At 43.9% G+C, this 23,259-nt stretch overlaps 4 protein-coding genes across 5 annotated transcripts; 3 read left to right on the top strand and 1 right to left on the bottom strand.

Annotated features, from left to right (window-relative positions):
- Positions 1–1,805: 1,805 nt before the first annotated feature.
- Positions 1,806–4,481, top strand: LOC101768375 (glutamyl-tRNA(Gln) amidotransferase subunit C, chloroplastic/mitochondrial). Its single transcript, XM_004982226.4, has 5 exons — positions 1,806–2,180; positions 2,292–2,332; positions 3,073–3,128; positions 3,925–3,979; positions 4,071–4,481. The coding sequence occupies exons 1-5, from the start codon at positions 1,971–1,973 to the stop codon at positions 4,144–4,146; spliced, it is 438 nt and encodes a 145-aa protein (XP_004982283.1). The 5' UTR covers positions 1,806–1,970; the 3' UTR covers positions 4,147–4,481.
- Positions 4,482–5,633: 1,152 nt separating this feature from the next.
- On the top strand, positions 5,634–6,026 carry LOC106804511. The gene has a single exon (XM_014805784.1). The coding sequence runs from the start codon at positions 5,634–5,636 to the stop codon at positions 6,024–6,026; it is 393 nt and encodes a 130-aa protein (XP_014661270.1).
- A 1,451-nt stretch (positions 6,027–7,477) lies between these two features.
- LOC101769057 (putative cyclin-dependent kinase F-2) lies at positions 7,478–8,590 on the top strand. Its single transcript, XM_004982227.2, has one exon. The coding sequence runs from the start codon at positions 7,478–7,480 to the stop codon at positions 8,549–8,551; it is 1,074 nt and encodes a 357-aa protein (XP_004982284.1). The 3' UTR covers positions 8,552–8,590.
- Positions 8,591–12,042: 3,452 nt separating this feature from the next.
- On the bottom strand, positions 12,043–18,174 carry LOC101769465 (rhomboid-like protein 15). Of its 2 annotated transcripts, none has more exons than XM_004982229.4 (13): positions 17,884–18,174; positions 17,419–17,584; positions 16,647–16,950; positions 15,794–15,826; positions 15,607–15,698; positions 15,447–15,517; positions 15,248–15,342; positions 15,103–15,175; positions 14,464–14,561; positions 13,093–13,144; positions 12,946–12,999; positions 12,510–12,584; positions 12,043–12,385 (listed from the first exon to the last, which is right to left on the bottom strand). In XM_004982229.4, exons 1-13 carry the CDS (start codon positions 17,905–17,907, stop codon positions 12,380–12,382), a joined length of 1,143 nt encoding a protein of 380 aa, XP_004982286.1. In that variant the 5' UTR covers positions 17,908–18,174; the 3' UTR covers positions 12,043–12,379. The 2 variants fall into 2 exon arrangements, with proteins under 2 accessions (XP_004982286.1, XP_004982285.1); XM_004982228.3 differs by having other exon boundaries at positions 14,419–14,561; positions 17,884–18,165.
- Between the last annotated feature and the right edge of the window lie 5,085 nt (positions 18,175–23,259).

The following is a 23,259-nucleotide window of genomic DNA, read 5'->3' as shown; positions in this document are numbered from 1 at the left end:
TGACGACCCAAGAAAAGATGAATATATTATGAAGTACTCTACCCTGTTATGCAATTTTTATCCATTCATGTTCCCTTCTGGTCTTATCTTTACCACCCAACTAGATGGCGAGTCCTAATGGAAATCATGAAGATAGAGCCAATGAAGGTGACCTCAACATTCCACCTGTAGCCTCATCATTTGAACGCAAGATGTTAGAGTATATGGCACTACAAACTCATACTTTACAAGCAATGGCTCAAACCATGGTCAATATGCATTAGTATATCACAGAGCAAACTTCACTTCCTCGGAACCACAACCCTATCACCAGTGATGACCATCAGGTTCCATCTGTTCCACCACCGTTCAACAAAGAGAAGCTATTAGCCATGTATGCTCAAATCTTACAAGGAAGGATGCAGACCAACACATCATCCCCTCATAACATGGAGATGACCAAGGCTGGAATTCCCACTGGACCAGTGAAGAGCCAAGTTGCTGAAGCATGGAATCGTCAAAGGAACAAGAGAAGCCTTGGAGTGCCAGAGCTGGAAGTGGAGAGACAATGTGAGGATGTTAAGATTCCAGGAACATGCCAATGTTGTGAACACCATGGTCTTTCGTGTCTCCAGGAAGAAGATAGTCTAATGACAGCTGAAGCCAGACAACATTATCATTTAGATATTAATAAGAAGAGGAAGTTGTATGCCCAAGGGCTTGTCCTAGAGGGAGTTACTCAAGATGAGGATAGTACTCGGACTATGAACCTTGAGGATTGGAGTATCTCTTTCAAAGAATTTCAGCCTTGCAGGAGTAGCGAGCCAAGAAGCCAACTAGTGAAGCAAGTCAAGAGAAGATGGAGTTACGACAACCATTGACAGATAACTTTACTCAGCCTAGTTCCTACCAACCACAACCTAAAGTTGTTCACCATCCACATGATAACACCATCAATAAGAATCCTGATGCACAAGCTATTCCACCGAGAGTTACTATAGAGCAGAAAGGAAGAAGAAATGGATGTTTTAAAAGACCGTGCTTCAGATGCGGTGAAGAAAGTCTTTATGCCAACAACTGTCTCTTGCTAACCTTTGCGAATCTCGGGACGAGATTCCTGTTGAGGGGTAGTGTTGTCACACCCTAAAATTTTTGAATTTCAGGATGTGATTAAATGGAATAATTAAATAATGACTTTCTCATAATTTTAAAATTTTTTCGGATATTTATTTTCTTTACAGGAAATTTAGTACATGAAAAATAATTGTTTGTTTTTCAGAATTAAATAAAGTTGTTTTGGGTTTGTGCATTCATGCCTATGCATCTAGGTGTTTCATGGGTGCAAAAGTTTCAAAAATGTGTTTAGACGTTGTCCGGACCCTTCGGAGAATTTTCCAGCTTTTTCTGGAATTTATTCTCCTTTTCCTAGAGCTAAATCTAATTTTTGGATGGTTCTAGGATCCTTTTCACGAGCTCCAAATATTTTATTTGGATTCCTCGTGTCCCAAACTATCTAGATTTTCAGAATATTTTTTTCTGGCTTAAATAAATTATAAGATTTTCTGGATTTTTATTTACACGAGAAATTAATTCTGAAACGAAGAGAAAACCTCCTCCTCAATCTATCTCTTTAGCCCAGCCCAACCGGCCTTTTCCTTTTCTGTCTTCTTTTCTTTCAGCCCGACCCAACTTAGCAAGCAGCATCCCGCCGGCCCACTTTCTTTTTTCTCTCCTGCCCGGCCCGTCTCCTTTTCCACAGGTCCAGCCCACCTCTCTTCCCTCTCTCCCACTCACCGACAGGCGGGCCCCGCCTAAAATCAGATCTCCTTCCACCTCCGTCCAGGCGCCGCTCGTTCTCCTGCTTCACTCGCGCCGCCCCATCCGGTCGCGCCCCTCCGCCTCCCGCGCCCTTCGCCCTCCCCGCCTGCAAGCCGCGCCAGCCGCTCGCGCCCCTCAGCCGGACCCAGAAGCAGCAGCGAGCGACGACAGCCATGCTCTCCGCCGCCGCCTCCACCATCCCCATGCTCCGCCTCGCGACCCAGCTGCGGCCGAGGCTCCCTTCGGCTAGATACCACTGGCTACGGCCCCTCTCCTCCGCCACCCATGTAACCCCTCCTGCGGCGGCGGGGGCGGGGTCGCTGGAGCCGCCGGACCTGCCCCGCCTCGCCAAAGCCGCACGCATCTCGCTCTCACCGCAGGAGGTCAGTCAGCCTGCTGCTTTTTGTTCATCACTATGTGAAACATCTGTGGCCCTTCGCAAGAAAGAGACTGATACTGATTGCTTGCTTGCGTTCTCCGTGCCCGCTCGCCAGGCCGAGGAGTTCGAGCCTAAGATTCGGCAGGTCGTCGATTGGTAATTTCTTTCTCAATACATTTTCTCCCATGTTGGTGTGTGAATAATCAAGTTTTTGGTGTTTCCGAATTGGAGTTGAAATTGAGTGAGGCAATGCAAGATCAGATACTTGGAAACTTCACTGTTCACATTACCACACTGTTCTGATCGCCTAAACCAGTGAAATAGTAGCAGTTATCACTGCCAATTACCCAAGGAATAATAAACATCGGAAGAGCTAGTATGCAATATGCTGTGGAAGAACACCGGGAAACAAACGTTGTGCTATGATTTAGTTTATGAAATTGGTAACTATCTGGAAAGGATAAAGTCGACGTGATGCACTGTGCTGTTATCGATTTGCTAGTTGAAAGGTTAGCATTTCCAACATAGCCACCTGTGGATATAGTTTGATCAGATTGGATGTTTGCCATTTGTAGGGATACTAATGTGAGATAATGGTTCTTGCTGATGTGGCATAGTGGGAGGATAATGCCCTGAAGAATAGTTTATATATATTAGGCTCGTATGGTGGTTCTGTGTCATCGAGTGGTTCTTGATCACAAAATGGATGGTTCTTGTTACTGTTTTGTGTTTATGACAAGGCATATAACCAGGATTTTTTATGTTTGTTTTAGAAAAATCAAGCTCAACTTTGGGGGTATTGGATTTTTTATGTTTGTTTGTATTTGTTGTGAGAAATCAAGCTTGACTGTTTATTCGGAACTAGGCACTCATTGTTTTAACTTCTTCCTTTACAGGTTTGGGCAACTTCAGGCAGTTGATCTTGAGTCCATTGAGCCTTCACTTAGAGCTGGTTTGCATCTTGTTGACGTCTTGTCAATTGATTATTGCTTATTAGTGTATCTTGTTTAAGTAGAATTTGGAAAGCTTGTCCCATTTCAATGAATATGACATAAGGGCTTCACTTCTCATTAGAATATGCTTCGACAAGTCCATGGTGCACTCCCAATTACCTGTCTACACTGTATTTCTGTTCGCTTTTCTTTGTTGTTGTTTTCTGCAATAGTCTGGGTCATAACATGTTATGCATGTTAATTGTTTTTTGCAATAGTCTGGGTCATAACATGTTATGCATGTTAATTTAAGTATCATAGAATGAATATAGTAATACACCATGTTAATTGTTTTCTGCAACAGTCTGGGTCATAACATGTTATGCATGTTAATTTAAGTATCTTAGAATGAATATAGTAATACACCATAATGGTTACTTAACAAATAAATACATTATTCATTACTAACAATTGCTATGCACATATGTTTTATAATCTTATCTATTTTTTGGACGCTATCATCCTGTAATACTGCACTTCATATCATATGTGAAATGGAAGAACCATGGGAAAATGGCATAATGTAATTGGTTAATTATTTACTAAACAATTAGTTCTGAGATATAATGTGTAACTGAGCAAGATAGTCTGCAATATGAATTCTGAGAAAACATAGGTCTATTTATTCCTTGGTTTGGTTTATTGCCTGTTAGTTCTGATATTGATTCCATGATTATTTTTATTGCCTGCTTGTTCTATTCTCTATATTTTCATCAGTGCATTACCCTTTCTCATGTTCCGCTATCTCATAAACAGGTACAGCTGCTGGTAGTTCTTTGAGGGAAGATAAGCCTGAAACATTTGTTAACACGTGAGAAGACAATGACTCTTCCATGATTTTTCACTGAAGCATGCTTTGCAGCGGAAGACTGATTGTCTTTTTGTTTTTTTTTTCAATGCAGAGATGCAATAGTAGAGGCCATTCCGAGCTATGATGATCCATATATCAAAGTGCCAAGAGTGCTGAACAAAGAATGATGTAGTCTGTATATGAAAATTGTTAGAATGTTGAAACTCTGAGCCATTTTACAACACATCATGGTTAAACAAAACGATGAAAGCTGTAAAAGGTTGAACAGAGCAATCAGCAAGCTGAGTTGACTTCGTGTCATTTCAATTTGATAACGTTGTATTTCGAATCGAGTGCTTGAGATAGGACAGTTTTGAAACATCTGCTTCAGGAGTTACCCTAAAAGGGCAGTTGTTTTATGCTTTGTGACATGCATAGATGACTGCGCATCCCCAAGTTAATCTGTTTCCAATTCCTTGGAGATTGTGCTCTATAGTAAAACTGTGAAAGGTGTTGTTAATCAGCTTCAGCTAAAATGGGTAATATCAAAGCCCACTGGTTCTATAGTAAGGGTTGAGAACATTATCATGTCTTCCACATAAATTTATCTTCCATTATCGTGTTTGGTAGTCGAAATCGGCGATTAATGTTGCTATTTCTTCATATTGTCACGCCTTGATCAATGCTGACATCTTTCTCAAGATGTTTCTTCTCAAACTGTATGCTAACCAATGCAAGCTGGAGCCTGTGATGCATTGCATTGTATCTAGAGTCGTTTAGTATTTTGGATGTCAAGGAGGGCGAGAAACGCATTTAAATATTTCATTGGCACTTCCGACACTGCTACTGCATACAACATTTAAAAGAACCAACTTACTACACAACGGACTTACTACACAACGGTTGAATTTCTATGGCAGCACACTTTGGTGATGCTTCTGTTCAGAATGGGCAGTGCCAAAACATGCGTCAGCATTGTGTGACACAGTAGTTGTATCGACGCAGAATAATTTCTTCTCCCTGCTAACCTGCCCTATTCGAGATACATTTCTTGATCTGCCTCTTGACTAATCTGAACATGCCACTGCTTTCTATGTTCTGCAGGCTGCAAATGATATTTGTTTTGGCAAAGTTGTATGCCGGAAGGCTGAGCAACTAGTACTCAAATACTTTCTTACCACTGGAATACGTTTGTACTTGCAGTCGCTGCAACATATGTTGCTTCAAATGCAAACATTAACATTAGCGACATGTGTTTGCCTGTGCTGTATCGTTTGCACCAGCTCTTGAGCTCCAGGAATTACGCAATGGAAACAAGCAGGCCAGCACTTGCCGCAAAAACATGCTCATGTGGCCCACGGGCCGTAACGAAATTTCGTCAGGCGAGATGCGACAACACGAAACACAGATGCGTTGGCATCAAGCCATCAACCCGAGTGCCTTGGCATGTACGCGTCCGGCCCTGGCGGCGCATTTCGACTCGCAGTCGACTTCCGCTTTCGTAACCATCGTCACTCGTCGGACTCGGACTCGGACTCGATCACTACCCCGCTGTATATAGTTGCCCGCCGCCGCTCCCGCATGGCTCGCACCGTCACCAGCCATCTGCCGTCTCTCCCTCCCCCCTCTTCTCGCGATCAGCCCGCCGCCTCCCTTCCCTCTCCTCGCGCTCGCGATGGCCACCGCCTGCGTAGAAGCTGCTGCCGCCGCCGCCGTCACCCGCCGCCACGCCGCCGCGCAGCCGACCCGCGTCGCCATAGGCACCACGGACGACTACGAGGAGGAGCCCTGCTGCCTTGGCGCGGGATCCTTCGGCGCCGTCGTCAGGGCGCGCCACCGCCGCACCGGCCGGGCCGTCGCCATCAAGCGTCTCCGCACGCCCGCCGGCGGCCACGCGGCGCTGCTGCGGGAGGCGCTCTTCCTCCAGGCGTGCGCCGGGAACCCCTTCGTAGTCGGCTCCTGCGGCCCCGCCCGCGACCCGGCCACCGTGGAGCTCTGCCTCGTCATGGACTGCGTTCTTGAGTTTGTAACAAGGTTGCTGGCAGCCTGGCAGACCATGAGGTTGTAATATGATTTCACTGCACCTTCCATTTATTGGAAGGTAACTCTTTGTATTTTATCTGAAAAACAATAGTTCATCATCTTCGTTGCTTATGATTGTTACACATGATTGGCTGAGCAAGTTAGCAACGAAGCTTAGTGATTTATCATGTAATTTATTTAGTGATCATTCAGGATTGGTGAGAAATTTCAGGATTACGACGATTGAGCTCATAGTAGTACACAGGTCATCTTTCAGGTAATCTTTACGAACTGAAGTTCAAATATTGTTTTCAGCAGTTATAATTGGAATTCAACTCTTTTAGCCAAATTGCAGAAAATTAAAACGAAATCCTTTTGCTTTTATATTCCACCGCATACTGGATTCGATAGCAAACAGTTCCAACCCTGCAGACATAGTTGCTTGTGCTAACATTAACGTTAGGAACATCTTTTTACCTGTGATGCCTCTTCCTTGTTCCAGCTTTAGGAGAACTTTACATCCCTCTTGGAGCAGTAGCTGGGTTTACTGACGAACTATATCAAGTCCAGGATACAAAGGATCACCATGACGATGATGGTCTGCAGCTACTACTACTCTACTACTAGGGGTTAGAGTTCTTCCCTTTGATGAGTACATAAATAAACTTAGCTGCATTTATTACATTATCACTAATTAATCACTGTTTATGTCCAGTTAATACACAGCAAGTGTATTTAGGCGCTAAGACTGGAGATAGCCGTCGGATGCCAGACTAGGTGAAGCGGTACGCTGTGGGCTTGCTCTATTACCTGACGAAACTGAACATTCTGAAGAAATGAACACCGAAGGCAGAGCAATAGCAGGTTCAGATATGCAGTCCTTGACAATAGCAAGACCAGCCGGAAAACTTGCTCTTCGGGGCCACGCGCCATGACGAAATTGACTAGATGCGTTACTAGCACGCCATCAGCCAGCCAGAGCTTTCCTAATTAGGCTCGAACGTCCGGCCCGACCCGCTCCAGTCGGATTCACTCCTATCGTAAATACTCGACTTGCCTCGCCCCAATCGACCTGCTTCACGTCGCCTCTCCACAGCCTAGGACGAGCAATCCATCCGCCGCCTCGCCTTCTTCCGCTCGCGGTGGCCGCCTGCGTCGAGCCCGCCGCCGCCGTCCGCAACCACGAAACTGACATTCTGAAGAAATGAACACTGAAGGCAGACTCCGATGCTCCGATTGACTCTTCGTGGCCACGCGCCATGGCGCAACTGACTAGATGCGTTACCAGCACGGCATCAGCCAGAGCTTTCCTAATTAGACTCGAACATCCGCGGATCGCATCCGGCGGTTGCGACGATATTTTTCTGTCAACAACTCCAGTCGGACTCACTCCTATCGTAAATACTCGACTTGCCTCGCCCGCTCGACCTCCTCACGTCGCCTCTCCCCCGCCTAGGACGAGCAATCCATCTGCCGCCTCGCCTTCTTCCGCTCACAATGGCCGCCTGCGTAGAGCCCGCCGTCGCCGTCCGCAACCACGCCGCCGCTGGGATGGCTGGCCTCAAGAGGAGGCGCATCGCCGTCGGCACCGCGGAGCAGTACGAGGACATCAGCCGCCTCGGCGAGGGGGCCTTCGGCGCGGTCGTCAAGGCTCGCCACCGCGCCACGGGCCGGGTCGTCGCCATCAAGCGCGTCGGCGAGGCCCAGGGCGAGCACGCCGCGCTGCTGCGCGAGGCGCGCTTCCTTGAGGATGCGTGCGGCGGCGGCGCCAACCCGTTCGTCGTCGGCTTCCACGGTGTCGTCCGCCGCCCGGATGCCTTCGACCTCAGCCTCGTCATGGAGTGCGTGGGCCCCAGCCTCCACGACCTCCTCCGCCAGCGCGGCCGCGGGAGCCCGCCGCTGCCCGAGTCCACGGTGCGCTCCGCCATGTGGCAGCTGCTCACGGGCACCAAGAAGATGCACGACGGCCACATCGTGCACCGCGACATCAAGCCGGCCAACATCCTCGTCGGCGACGATCACCGCATCGTCAAGCTCTGCGACTTTGGTCTCGCCATGTCCACCGACGAGCGGCCGCCGTACACGCAGGCCGGCACGCTGTGGTACATGGCGCCGGAGATGCTGCTGGAGAAGCCCGACTACGACGAGCGCGTCGACATCTGGTCCCTCGGTTGCGTCATGGCGGAGCTCATCAACAACGGGAGGCCTCTGTTCCAGGGCTTCCACGGTGAAGGACAGCTCTGCGCCATCTTCGACGTGCTGGGCACCCCTGACGACGGCACATGGCCGTGGTTCTCATCCACGGCGTTCGCCACCGTGGTGATGCCGGAGCTGGACATGCAGCGGGAAAACAACCTGCGTGAGCTGTTCCCTGAATCAAAGCTGTCCAAGGAAGGATTCGAGGTCCTCAGCGGCCTCCTCACGTGCAACCCGGAGAAGAGGCTCACGGCAGCCGCGGCGCTCAAACACCCATGGTTCGACAAGATCGACGTGCTGGAGCTGCCAAAGAAAGAAGAGTTGCCATCGCCGATGCCCTTGCAGCCCAAGAGACGGAGGATACATGCTGTGTGACTGACTTAGATTTCTTTTGGTCGTTGTACGCATGTGTAAATTTACTTTGTTCTTCAAATTATGCTGTACATATTTCCGGCCCTTCTGTGATGTTCAAACACACGAAGTTGCTGAATTTCAGTTGCTTGTGTTTCGGAAGAGGTCAGTATTAAATATTAAACGACTCCTTTTCATGAATTGCTGCTAGAACTTGAACATCGACATTTTGCTGAAAATCTTGTGGGGTCTCTCTTCAATCTGGCAATTATTTCATAAATTAGCTTAGCGCACACGGACAGTGATCAATACTGGGTCAAAATAACAACTTTACTGACTTATACAAGATATATGCATTTGTGTTCTACAGATTCTGGCTCTCCTGCAAATTACAGATGCATGAAGTTGTTGGATATTCTTTTAGATGCGCGCGTGTTTTTCAGAAGATTTCAATATCAAAATGACTTGCCTCATGAAGAGCTTCTGAAACTTTGGCAGTGATTTGAAAACAGATGCATGAATTTGTTGGATTTTTTTTAAACGTGCGCATGTGTGTCAGAAGATTTCAGTATCAAGTTGACTTGCCTCATGAGTCATGAAGAGCTGCTGAAACTTTGACAGTGATATGCATTTTTGCAGGCAACGTGGTGTCTGACTGCTTCAATTTAGAGCATTTGCTTTTGTCTTTTGATAAAAAATATAGAAAGAAGATGGATGTAACACTTTTCTGGTGAGTTCAAACTGTAATCTATCAGTTACTAATACTTCTTTGTTCTTGGATATCCGAATTGTTCCTTTTACTAGGTGACTTGTGTCCGGTTTTGTTAGGTGCCAAGATCATATTGTGCGGAATTGTACTGGACTCAAAGCATTGTGCTAGAAATTTGGTAGCAGTATTCAGAAGGTGTTCATTGTGTCCGATTGCTTGCCTGAATGAGCTGTCGAGTACTTAGCATTCTTAATTTGTTTGCTGTATGGATGTACAGATCTGTCTATTCTTTTGAACAGGTCATGCAACTGCTTTTGTAATTATGCGAGTGTTGTGATGTAAACCGCATTACTGAATCCATTTAAGAAATTTTTTTTAGCAGAGCCGAATTGAAGCAACATGTACATGCTGATCTCTTGTGCATCTAGCCATCTAGTACTGCTAGATTCATTGGTGGTGTCTGCTGTCAAGCAAAGACTATTGCACTGGCCATATGAAGATTGGCTCCAGACACCTGAAAATTCGATGCTTGGGTCAAAACGTAGACACGATTACTAGATCACTCAAGAATCAAGATGACAGAAATCGTACAGACGAAGACTCTGAATTCAAATTGTGCTCTGTAGATTTCTGGCGTCCTGTGATGTTCAAATGCCTGAAGTTGCTCAATTTAACCATTCTTTCTGAAATTGGCTTAGCAGAAATGAGCATCGGTGCTTGGTGAAAATCAAGAATACGATTACTGAACTTAGCACTACTGCGATTTTCAGATGCATGGCATGGAGTTGCTGAATTGTCTTCTTCGATGCACGTGTTCCAGAAGATCTCAGTATCAAATGGCGTGTCTCCTGAATCGCCACTGGTGCTTGGACAGCGATTTGCGTTGACATCATGTGGTGTGGCGTCTAACCGCGTTATCTTCTGACGGGAAAAAAATACCAAGAAGGTTAAGGGAACACTGTCTGTCTGGTCAGTCCAAACTGCACAGTAGCAGAAGCCCCTCAAGCTCTCGCGTCCAAAGGCAATGAGACGTGGCTGCCCAAATCGAGCGGGGCGATCGGTGCGCGGCCGGAACATGCCGCCGGCGCACCATGGATTTGGCGCGATGGCACAACGATTGCTCGCAGCCGGCACATCCAAAGTTTCAAACCCCCGCTGGTGGTCCTGCCGCCCTGGTCGCCTCCGATCCTGGCGGCGCGTCCACTGCGCACGGCACCGGCACTGGTGGCAGAGCTAACCTACAATGAAGCCCAAACCCTTGGGATCCCGGATGACCGAGCCAACTTTCGATGGATCACATTTTATATACTAAGTACTTAGAAACTATATGGCCCAACTAGGAGACTAACACATGTAAGAAATAAAATTTTATTACGACACAACAATATTTCACAAGAGTGTGCAACACCCTCTCTTTAGTGGCTACCCTAGTACTCACCCTTTACTTCTACCATACTCCACTCATCTACCATGCTCATGGTTGAATGGCATGGCAAGGAAGGGGGCCTCTATTTATAGACTAGGGTAGTTCATACGATGATGACATGTGTCCCCTTCTAGAATATCTATGTTCTACACTATTCTAATTTCTTCATGGCAACAATATCTAGTGCCTTCATGGAAAATATCATGGATCATGAATTGTGGGGAAGACTCTAGAAATTTGTATTGCTTTCCTTCAATACTCCCTCTCAATGCAAACTTCTCTCCATAATTGTCTTGCAGACCATGCCGAGTGCCTCCCAAAACTTCTCGAACTTTGCCTTGTTCAAGCCTTTCGTGAAGATGTCGACAATCTGCTCATCAGTCTTTGTAGGCACTATCTTGATTTCTCCCTTAAGGACCTTTTCTCTTATGTAGTGGTAATAAACTTCTATGTGCTAGGTCCTTGCATGAAAAACTGGATTTTCTACTAGGTAGTCCGCAGGTTGATGAAGATCTTTCATCAATTGCTTGAGCTATGCGTTCTCTTGTGCTGCCATTACCGCTGATTGATACTCAGCTTCAGTACTAGATAATACCACAATAGATTGTTTCTTGCTGCACCACAATATAGCTCCTGATCCAATACTGAAGAACTTGGCCAACTCGGCGTCCAGCTCCAACTCGGCTTCCGTTGATCATCACACAGCTTGTCCAGCCTTGCAAACTTTCCCTCTCTGAGAGGATTCCAGATCTGATCGTCGACGCCCATGCTGAGTGCTATTCGGCTGGCTCGAAACTTCCAACACAGTTCAAATAAAACGGCTTGGAAACCCTGCCGGAAGCTGACACATAGATGTACTTCTACTTCTATTTTGCTTTGTTTCCATTTACTTATTAACTGCTTGTATCTAATATTGACACATAGATGTACTTCTACTTCTATTTTGCTTTGTTTCCATTTACTTATTAACTGCTTGTATCTAATGTTTGTGACAAGAAGCTGACAGGCAAAGCAGAAAAACCTAATGTACTATCTTAATAGTTCATATTTTGCTTTGTTTGCTTGTATCTAATGTTTGTGACAACAAGCTACAGGCAAAGCAGATAAACCTAATGTACTATCTTAATAGTTCAACACAGCGACATGTTATAGAAAATTTGATGGCACTGATCATGTTCATGTGAAAAGGGCCTTTATCTACTAGCTAAAATGGATGGAAGAGAATTTCGTTGCAAGTATGAATCCAGGGAAAGTCAATATGGCAACACTATCTTCATAGCAAGCCTGCTGGCACAATGTTACCGCTCAGCAAGGGAATGTGGTTAAAGGTGCAGCAAACCAGAACGGCCCGCAGTTTCTCTTGTAAGTAGGTGGCCAGACTTGAGGAATAACTATCATCAACCACTAGATACTTTAGGATTCAGTTCTGCATTTTCCAGATTTTCTGTATGCCAAAGTTCGACAGAACCTTCAACGTTAATTTCTATTTTACATATATTCTGAGATAACCTTGAGAAATACAACTCGGCTGCACGCTACTGTTTCATCACCCTGGGAAAAACACGATCGTGGGCATCCTTTTCAGCAACCACCAAGTCACAACCTAATCACCCCCATGCTAAATTCCCAAATTCTAATCACAGCTAATTTTTTAACCTTCATATGAAAAAAATTGGCTCCACATTCGTGCTTCCTTTGAACTTGTACTGTGCGAACTTCAAACCTGGATTTAAAGCAACGGGGATCAAAAGGAAAACGAATTAATGCCAAGAGGACTCATCTAGCTATCAACAACTTATTGGTTAACTATTAAAAAAGAACTTATTGGTTAACTTGATAATACAAACCTGCTGACTCATCAGAATCTCAATGGCAACATTTGGATCTCCATCAGCCGCAGCAAGAGCAACCTCAGCCTGAGTCTGAATCAAGGTAGTCAGTTCATCAGTAAGAAGCGTGACGTCCATGCACGCAGACAGCAAAATACTGACATACATGGATAGCTGAGATGTGGGCTATGACTGACATGCTGTGTGTTTCTATAACCTGAGATGAATGTCAATGCACTTATATGAATCCTACAAACAACTTGCCAAACAGATAAACGCGCACAAACACTATGGAAAACAGGTCATTTGTTTGTTTAACCACTTTGCGCTGAATCTTACATACAAGACAACCAGGTAGTGCCAGGAAATGATAAAACTATATACCAGCATTATATGATAAATGGGAATTGTGCAAGTGCAGTACGGAAATTTAAAAGGACAAGGCTTGAAATACCTTTTCAAAGCCCATACCAACCAGCTTCTTTAGTTCTTCATCAAATGTATCAACCTGAGTAAGTATTTTAGTTAAGAGGTTAACACTCATTACTAAACCAATTGAAACAACCAACGAGAAAGCAATAGGATGTACAGAACACACAACCTGATCAGCTGTTACTGTTGCATCAGCTCTGACAGTGTTTGCAACTGTATGCCTGTTAATATGAAAGGTTAAAAAACACAGATCTATGAGGTGTTGGAAAGAGCCATAGTTACTGATTCACAGATATGTGGATAGTGAAAAACAAAGTAACATTTTGAGTAACACTTTGCATTTTAGGCAAAGAATAAAACAAAATGTGAAAAGAGCTTTGCTAATATTCAAACCTCAATATAAAGATTACACATCTTATCAATAGGGCATGGGTGCATTTTGGATTTTCTCATATGCATTCAATTATTACTACTAATCTCAAATTCAAGATTCAAATTTCACGGCCCATTTTGCATCATTAGCACTGGCCAAAAATTCAGGTTACCAGAAGTAACCAGAAGAGAATTCTCTGTTTTTAACAACATTGTCCACTCCACAGTTGGACGCAAGAAAAACACGTATTATTTATTTTCAACAGTGCTTCTTGTTATGCATAATGCCAATTGCCATAAAGTTCACTGGGTTTAAGGGGGAAAATCCACTAAATAGCAAGGCTGTGAATGTGATTCTACATTCTACATATACTTCTCCGCTTCCTTTTTCTCTCTGTATGATATACAATTATTTTGATATGTTGAGTTACTATAACTTAACTGGAGTCAGATTCTATGTGAGAAGTTTCACATAGATACAGAATTGGTATGACTAAATTGCCATGTTGCCAAAATTTAACCAAGGGCAGATCTGAGTCAAGCCATATTTAGCTCAATCACCTTGAGCAAACTTAAGGTGCTCAACAAATCAAGGCAAGCCTACAATGCCAAACAAAACCACACAAACCTTACTACGATCCCCTGATTGAGCCCTATTCAATTGCCAAGTACCAATAAGCAGAGTTCTACTTAAGATCATAGTCTTTACGAAACAGTTTTTCAACAAAATCTGTCATACATATCGATTAAAAGAAAGTTATTACTGATATAAATTATTCCAAAAATGCCTATAACATAGCTTCTGAAGGGAAGTTTGACCTAATGACCTACTACAGGAGGTAGGAAGTTTACACACTGCAATGAAAAAGAACAAAGGATATCGGAAGACTAAAAAACAGTTTTGAGCTATTAAGTGTCTGATTTTGAATAACAAAACAAAACCTGAGTACTATGGAAGTATGGTACTAAGCTAATCATTTGACTGGAAAAAAACAGCGTAGAAGTGATCATTTTATTTATCCCAAGTTGCTCTTGCTTCATGTGAGATTCTGTTTTCAATGCATATATGGAAACACTGAATGTGAAATACATAAAGGAGATTATCAAGTAGATAATGCATTACTGTGAATTCGTTAGGGGGTCACTTGGAGTTGTGTTATCCAACAACCTCGCATGCAAATTTGCATTTGCCTCTCTTGCAGTGGGTTCAGCTCCTGCAGAACCAAGCGTCTGTGCTCTCCCTGGAAACCTGGGGTCTTCTCCTTCCTACAGGAGAAAATTCAGCAAACCCCTAAACTCATTGCAAGGAACCAGCTACATAACACAACAAAGACTTTTAGCTCCAAGCAAGTTGGTGTAGGCACAGTAAACAGCTAAGGTAACCCAATATGGATGTGTAATATACAGATCAACAAAGATAACAAGCTAATGATGAATATATATATATCAAGTGGTATTAATCTTGAACTTAACCACAATAACAAGGAATCAAGTATTGTGGAGGTTTTACTGTGTAATTGCCCAATGTAACTTTGGTTAAGTTTTTTTTCTGTACAGTCCTCTTAAGAATGCAAGTACTGGTAACGAGAACTTTTGGTTTTGTTTAGAGGAATGCTTAGAATAAGTTTTCTGTTACTTGGACGATCAGTTGCACAATCGTTGCTACTGTGTTGTATTTTTCCATCGAAGGATGCAGTTTTGACCCAGGTTCCTCAAAGAAGATTTAGCAACAACTTCCAGGAAAATTATACTTGCAATTACAAACATGAGTATAGCATATAGGCAGCATTGCCATTTTTTAATTTACCTGAACAGTGGATGTCTGCCTGTTTGGCATCCATGAAGATATATTTCTCAAGAAATTTCCATTTATGAGAGCACTGTAAATTAAAAACAATAACATGTTACTTCTGTGAAAATTACATCAAAATAAACCAATATAGAAAATATACCTTGGTGCGGCAGATGTGTTAGAGTATGTAGGAAGCTGGCCATATGTAGTCCCTCCAGTACATAGAATAAAGCCAGGACGCCTCACACAAATAGACTGGCATCCAATATATCAAACAATAAATACAGATATAAGAAACATATCCTACAGAAGATGGACCATATGACAAGGGTAACTTAAATCATCTAGGGAAAACTTACTGCTGACAAGCCCTCGATTTTAGAATAAAATGATGGTCCAGGAAGCAAGTAGTTGAACAGCCCATAAGTGTCTAGTGGGAAATAGAGAAGGTTAGCAAAGAATATAAAACTAGTCTGGCTCATGAAGATTTAACAAATAAGAAGGATACAAGGGACAAACATGCAAATCCCGATAAGATGCCGCACAGGTGGCCCAGCAGTGAAACATTGCTTGCAAGAAACTGAAACAGTACCAGCAAAATCCATGCATACCTGACATTGTACACATTTAACATATGAATTTCCAATGCCGTCTACATCTAGTAAACTGGAAGTGAATAACATCAACGCATGCAAAGAATGAGTACCATTTTGCAGGAACATTGAAGAGGCCGAAGACACTGAAAAGCAAGGAAGGATGTCAGCCTATATGCGACTAGTATCATAAATAGAAACACAACTAATTTCTTTTTAAGAAATGTAAAATAAATAGAAATAAGCATAGAAGTACAAAAAAGGTACATCTTTCCAGAATCTAGAAATTTTAAATTTGTCTCTTCTGGATAGTTTTTGACTAATGGAACTCTTGGCTTTTGCCAATATATCAAGGCAATACAAGGTAGCAAGTAACGAGAGTTAAAAAGGACGTTATGGGAATTATAGTATGGCAGGATATCTAGTGCCCACTCATGTTTTGGTGTAGTTAGGATAACTTTCCACATGAATCAGCATGGACAGACACCAGGGTTTAACGGAAAACTTTCTGAATAACTCTCCCTCGGGTGAAGGAAAATACTCTGAGGGTTCTCATCTTCTCAAGATCCACTAAATGGTCCCATAACTTCATAACTTCACTCAAACATGAATTTGCTCTAGGTGTGACCCCTTAAATTAGAGGTTTTCCATTTTAGTAATCATTTTTAGTAAATAGAAGAAGCATTAAATAACATTTGAACTGTGTATAAACCTAGTCAAATGTGTAATCGTGCGATGTCATAACAAATTCCAACATTTTCAAACAATTTACAATCAATGGAAATATTCTTCATGCACAAAACATGGACAGAAGTCCTAAGCATACCTCAGCAGTCAGCACAGACAATTTGAGTACACAAACTTTTACTTTTACACAAAATTCTTATATTAAATTCCTAAGAGACATCATATCGACTAGAAACTCAGATAGATCATCGAATGTGATCACCGTAGAACGCAACACACCTTCGCGATTGAACACCACTCAGACTTGTTTCGATGACTATCATTGAGAATATAACTCCAGAAAAGCCAATGGAGCATTCATCCGCAAGATTTGGAACAGGGGACAGAGGATTGTAAGCCACCAAGAAAGCAATTGTCAGATGGAGAATTGCATTTGTTGTTGCAAGAAGGAACATCAAGAATAAGAGACGGACTGATCCCATAATTCTCTCCAACTCGGTGCCCAAGGGTACCAATGCAAGCATGTTGAATAGCACATGAAGCACGGAACCATGAAAGAGAACAGATGTGTAGAACCTGTACACTGAAGAAAATATGATTCCAAATATTAACTATGTCAGGGGCACACAATTAGTTATACCAAAGAAAATAGAAAAATCTGGCATAATCTGCATGAGTAGGAAGAAACTACAGCTAAAACCTCTGTACATCAAATAGTTCATTCAAAATGTATGAACAGCCTCAAGCTTCTTCAGTGTTCAGAATATTAGAGTGAACAGATCTTATGTTAGCAAGAGATAGTTGTCATTTATCAGGACATCATGTTAGCTAATAGCAAATAATGACTGCCATCATATTATATGCACATATAGAACCTGGATTCACAATTGAAATCTGCCACAGAACAAGAGTTAAGTTTTATGCAGGTAAGGTCTCAAAAGGTCCATATGGCGGGCACAAAGATATGTTTCCTTTTGCAGAATAAACAGTGACTCCAAAGTGTTGAAAAAGCATGTTAAGTTACCCACGGAAGTGTGAGAATGAGACAGACCTTGAAAATGTGATGCTACTGCAGAAGGCAAGAAGCATATCTCGGCATAGGAGTCATAGCCGATCAACAAGCACAGCAGATAAATTGCTCCACATATCAAGACAACACCAGAAGTAACGAACGGAATGCTGCTCCACCACTGATTCAACCTAGTTGGAATCCCAGCCTGCAGCCATGGAAAACTCATCCTAAGTCAAAAGTAAAAGCAAAGTGCATCAAATTTAGTCACATTTCCACCTCTCCTCTATCTGAATACACCAAGCCAAACCCCGTCCCAAGTGTTTAGCCCCGCCAACCGACTCAATTCCTGCCCATTGAGACGGGTTTCCCCCATCATTAACAAAGCCCCTCCACGGAATCCCACCGGTCTCCGCAGCGACTTGACGCGAATGCGCCTCAGATCCAAATACGCCTCCGGAAGGAAAAAAACACGCCACGACCGAAACCGAGAATAGAAAACCGCACCTCGGTGATGATGTTGGGGCGCATCTCGGACCCGCCGCCGCCGCAGCGCTCGCCTGAGGGAGTCGAGATCTTCGGAGGCGAGGAGTCGTCCTCGCGCGGAGGAGGGACACCAGCAGCCGAGATCTCGAGGGTTTTGGGGCCCCGAGCAAATCAATTGAGCCGTTGCTTGCTTTCCGAGCTACTACGGCCGGGACGGAACACGGAAGGGCGGAAAGGGGTTGGGTCTCGCGGAAATGTCGATGCTTCTAGGGGGTCGCCGTGAAAAGCAGGGTGAAGCATCAGCGGTGGGCCTGGACTGTCAGCCTCAGATGATTGGGATAGAAGGTTCTAACGGGCCCCACACAGTGGATCTGCCGTACGAGCTAAGGGTCGCCGGGATCGCCTTTTTCCGGTGGCTGTGCACTCGTGCCGTGCGCTGCTGCTGTTGGGTTCGGCTCAGTCGCATCAAAGTTTTTTTCACTCGATGCATTCCGCTGCGATTTCACGATGAAAGGGCTGGAAAATTCACTTTGAACTTGATCTTTTTCTATCCCTTAGCTTAGAGTTAGCTTAGAGTTTGTTTAGCAAAGCTCTAGCTGCTGCTAAAACAGCTCTGGGGTTTTTTATCAGACTTGAAGCTGTTTTGAAAATCGTTTGGTAAAACAAATTCTCCTATTTTTCATTAATGGACGAAAGTCTACAATATAGTATAATTTTATATGAATAAGAAGGATTAATGAATATATTTGTAAGTATACCGATTCATGATTTCTTTTTCCCTGTCTTTTCACATATTTTTTTCCATCCTTATCCTGGCTCTCCCTTGCCCACTCATTTTCTTCCCCATCCATTCGCAACAGGCCAATGGTCCCTTCTCCTCGCCGGCCTTTTTCCGGGCTGCTGCTCCCCACTACCCCTTCCCAGCCTTTTGCTCCAACGCCACTGATGCTCCGATGTCGCTGCTGCTCTACCGTTGCTGTTTCCCACGCCTATCGGCTGTCGTTGCTACTGCTTGCCCGAGTCCTGGAGGAGCCACGGGCGACATGGCTGTGGCCGCGCCAGCGCCGGCCGAAGCAGGACCAGCGGGCCCACGCGCTTGTGCCGGCTGCCGTCACTGCTCCAGGCCTGCACACGGAGCATGGGACTTGGGCAGGGGCGGATCTAGGACCCGGTTTGGGTGGGCTGCAGTCCGGGTCCAGTTCAAGTGCTCCCCTGTATATTATGTGATGGTCATTTGGCATATGATGCTAGCTGAAGCAAAAACCCGGTTCCAAAAGCATGCATAGCCCAGGCACATGATTTTGAAGCTGTTGAACGGCTTCTTGGCTTCGTTGTTGCCTTCTTTTGCCTACTATACGTTATTTTGCATACATTCTGATATGTCCAGCCCGGGTCCAAGATCAATCATGGGTCCGCCCCTGGACTTGGGTGGTAATTCATGTGTGATTTTGATGAATACGAGGGTAGTTTCGTATTCACTGATGCGAGGTGGAGGAGAAGCCGGGAGGAGCTACTTTTTCCAGCTCCTTCCGCGCAGTTCATTTGTTAAACGGCTCCAGCCTGACTTCTCCCTTGAAGCTGTTTTATCTTTGTTTTTTTGGTAGAGCTCTGGATGAAGCCGGCAACGAAGCTGTTTTTGGAGCTTGCCGAAGGGGCTCTTACTATTCTTGAGCAAATATTCTCAAGTGTGAGAAAATGACATTAAAGTCCCCTTTGGTAGAGCTCCGACTCCTACCAAAACGGCTTCTGCTCCAGCTCCTTTGGTAAAGTGGCTTCTCTAGTGGAGCTGAAGCCGTTTTGCAAAATGTTTGGTAAAACGTCTTCTCAATAGCAATATGGGTAATTTTATGATCACTTAATGCTTGGAGAGAGAGGAGAAGCCGGTGAAGCTATTTTTTTTAGCTCCGCCTCTATAGTGTAAGCCGTTTTGCGGCTTCTCCCCGGCTTTGGTGGTGGAGCCATTTTGAAATTACCCCTTTGGTAGGACTTCATCCAAAATCGATGGAGAAGCACTGTAAGAAGCTCTACCAAACGGGAGATATGCTAGGAGACTTTCTCCTATCACTTTTTCATGACGCAAGGAATGAGCAAACTATAGGAGTAAGGGAAACGGATAATGTCGATGCCACGTTTGTGAACCAAGTCAAGAGATGAGATGCAATATTAGGATCCATTTCCCTCCACCAACACAATATCTTAAGCTAAATCCTGTCTCGGTCATGCTTCATGCAGCTTATATAAGAATAACAAAAATACAGATGACGACAATCTTCTTCCAATTCAAATAGTTGCTGCCTTGCTGGAAAGTAGAAAATAGCCTAAGGAACAAGTGGGATATCATATAAGCAAATTGTATAACCCAAATATAAGGAAATCCCAAGCAAAAGAATGCAAGAAGCAAAAGAATTGGTGACTCTAAAAGAAGTTTAGCTACTTTGCTTTAGGTGCGGGTTATTGTAAAAGAAATGAGAAAAACTGTAATAAGAAAATATAAGGGCTATTTTGGCAGCTAGTGGTTGGTTAGCCTCAGGAAAAAATGACCCAACAGGAATTATTTTGGACATGGAAATCCCCCACCATCGGCAGGGCAGTGCTGCCCCCCTCCCGTGTCGCTGTTTGGAGGAGCTGACCGCGGGGCAGCTCTGTGGGAGCAACTTGCAATGATGTTTAATTAGTCCGGCTGACTGTGCCACCACCATGCATGCTCTTTTTTTTAAAAAAAATACCAACCAAGAATACATGACATATAGTAGTAATCCTAAGTTAATAGCATCACCTTTATTTTGTACATGAGCAGGCCATCACTATATTCATGAGCAGCTCATCACTATATTCATGAGCAGCACATTTGGGATGACATGCTGATAAACAAGCAAAATCTATCACCAAGTCATCAGGCCATCACATAGTATGGTACATGATGTTTTCTAGAAATTTAGACAAATCAATCTATGAGAAAGTACCAAGTTTCAGCCGATACATATGGTAGAACAACATTCATTTAGCTAATGCAAGAGACATAAAAGGACAGTTTTCTATACGTTACAATTTAGAAGCCAGCTAAAATACATTCATTCAGCTGATGAAAGAGACATAAAAGGACAGTTTTTTGTGCGTTAGGCATAGATACAAAGCAAGTCGAGTCCCTCAAGAAGCCTCTGGTTGGTGTAATACCTAAGACATCTACAATTAGATCAATAATAATGGAGTCATTGTTGAAAATGGTCTAGAAAAATGATCAGGTAAAGCTTGCAAGTTATATCTGACCATATTAAAGACCAGGTAAGTCAAAGAAAGCATATATATTTTTACATCTAGAAGCTGCAAAGGTCAGCAAACTCAAGTAAATATGAGTAAGTAATTTTGTTAACAAACCACTCGAGCAAGTGTGCCCTTATTCCCAAAATAAAACATTGCCCAGGACAAGTTACTAGTCAGAAGGAATACGATACCTATGCTACTCCAGAGTCTACCTAGTTACTAGTCAAACTAAATAAGGTACCTATGCTACAATGCCCAGGACAAGATAATATGGTCTGATAGGACATGGGCATCGGGATTTTTTCCTTGGCTTCTAGTGCAAAGCAAGTTGCTCAGTGCTGATAAACTGATGACCATGAACTGGTCATGCAGCCCAAACTTTGCCTATGTGACTAAATGCATAAGAAGAACTAAAGTTGCAGCTGATGATGTACACACCTTGGAGCATTAGGAAAGAAAGAAACCGCAGGATCTTTGATGGGCGATCAGCGCAATTGAACCATGTCTGTCAAGCAAGGTCCCTTGATGTTCATATAATTTGTAGCCTTAAAGTTTGTTCATAGCACTGTCAACGTTTATAGACCTTTCACCAAGGCTCTACAATCACAATAACAAAGAAAGTTGAAAGTAGAAAGTGATCAAATCTTTATTATGAAGACAACTAATACTCGATAATATACAAGCAATGGTCCATACTAATAATAATTCTATCTTAGAAAAATATTTCGGAATTCAATAAACCTTCTTGCAATAATCAGTTGAGACGCACCAACAGAATTCAGACTCGATATCAACACAAATAGATTGCTACAGTTTATGCAAAGTACCACAATTGTATGCACATATCACGAAAATGCAATATAGAATGGAAAGGCAAATATAGTTTCCCCAATCCAGGTGAGGAATGGTAAGGGTTTTTGTACCTCTGAAGCTAATCCAGCAGAGATAGCCTAGCTTCTCTTTCTTGCCTCCTTGTCTGTCCCATTCTTAAATATGATCCCACAAATAGAGGCAGTACAGAAAGTTACTAATAACCAATAGTGCTAAGAAGAACTATTCATTAGTAGCTAGTAAGATGTCAAAGTTAACTAAAATTCAGTTTAGTTAAGAAACAAGGCATGCATTTTTTGTTGCAGTAAAGTTAACTAATTAATAGGATTGTGCAACATCAATGTAAATATTTTTTCCAATTTAAATAATCTATTGAAATGACAACACAAACAAATGGATGCTTTACAAGATGAATGCGATAAACAAAATGAAAGAGGCAAGAAACATATAACTATACATTCTTACTGCAATGTTTGTGTTCATCTTACAAATATGATGAGTATATATCTGATTCATCTGGGGCTTAAACCTATATATCTGACTAAAAAATTGAATCAGTGTTGGTGCTCGTGCTGGTTAGTTGATGTTCCCAGGATTGGATCTCAGATAGAACAATTGGGAATCGAGATGTAAACTACACGAAGGAGCAAGAACTCACATCACAGTGGATGTCGAGGACGAAGACAAGGTCGAGGCGCCGTGGTGGATGCTGAGGAGGCAGCGGAGGTAGAAGTCCGTGGGTAGAGGCAGCGTTACAGACGACAGGGAGGGGACACGGTGACCCGTGGACGCAGAGGCAGAGAGATGGCGGTGCCTGGATGAGGAGTCGAGGCTTGGAGCGACAGCGTCGCTTGGACGGGAGGCGAAGCGGAGGTGGCGCTGGGACAGGAGGCGGAGGGGCAGCAACGCCTGGACGAGGAGACCAATCGGCATCAGCACGTCACTCGGGGAGCCGCACTGGGATACGGCATCCAGACCTTCGAGGTGGGGAGGACCTACCCCGGGGAAGTCGCGAGGAACAAGTCGCCCAGCCCCACGGCGTGGACTTCCAACTGGCAAGGAGTTTTGGCCCATGGCTCAGTTTCCACGCGAGCCGCCTATCCGGGGAAAAGATCGGGATCCCAACAGGATTTTGGGCTCCCAAATTAGCCCTAAGGGCTAGGGCTAATTTGGAAGCATCGGGCTGATTAGCTCTGGGAAGAAACAATCTCACGCGGAAATTTTTGGATTTTCCAATCCCCCTCCACCGCAAGGTAGTGCCGCCCCTTCCCCGTTGCTATTTGGAAGTACATAGTAGTTTGGACG

Source organism: Setaria italica, chromosome IX (genome assembly GCF_000263155.2).
Source record: "Setaria italica strain Yugu1 chromosome IX, Setaria_italica_v2.0, whole genome shotgun sequence".
Classification (NCBI taxonomy): domain Eukaryota; kingdom Viridiplantae; phylum Streptophyta; class Magnoliopsida; order Poales; family Poaceae; genus Setaria; species Setaria italica.
Note: the sequence above shows the minus strand (reverse complement) of the source record. Positions and strands in the feature narration are given on the sequence as shown.

Bases quoted from the DNA above. Each gene is read 5' to 3' on its own strand.
- LOC101769465 (XM_004982228.3), bottom strand. From the start codon at position 17,907: ATGCGCCCCAACATCATCACCGAG. The intron at 15,343-15,446 runs GTAAGTTTTCCC...ATTGGATGCCAG, and splicing joins AAATCGAGGGCTTGTCAGCA to TCTATTTGTGTGAGGCGTCC. The intron at 14,562-15,102 runs GTAAATTAAAAA...TTTCTCCTGTAG, and splicing joins GGCAGACATCCACTGTTCAG to GAAGGAGAAGACCCCAGGTT.
- LOC101768375 (XM_004982226.4), top strand. From the start codon at position 1,971: ATGCTCTCCGCCGCCGCCTCCACCATCCCCATGCTCCGCCTCGCGACC. The intron at 3,129-3,924 runs GTTTGCATCTTG...TCTCATAAACAG, and splicing joins TGAGCCTTCACTTAGAGCTG to GTACAGCTGCTGGTAGTTCT. The intron at 3,980-4,070 runs GTGAGAAGACAA...TTTTCAATGCAG, and splicing joins CCTGAAACATTTGTTAACAC to AGATGCAATAGTAGAGGCCA.
- LOC106804511 (XM_014805784.1), top strand. From the start codon at position 5,634: ATGGCCACCGCCTGCGTAGAAGCTGCTGCCGCCGCCGCCGTCACCCGC.
- LOC101769057 (XM_004982227.2), top strand. From the start codon at position 7,478: ATGGCCGCCTGCGTAGAGCCCGCCGTCGCCGTCCGCAACCACGCCGCC.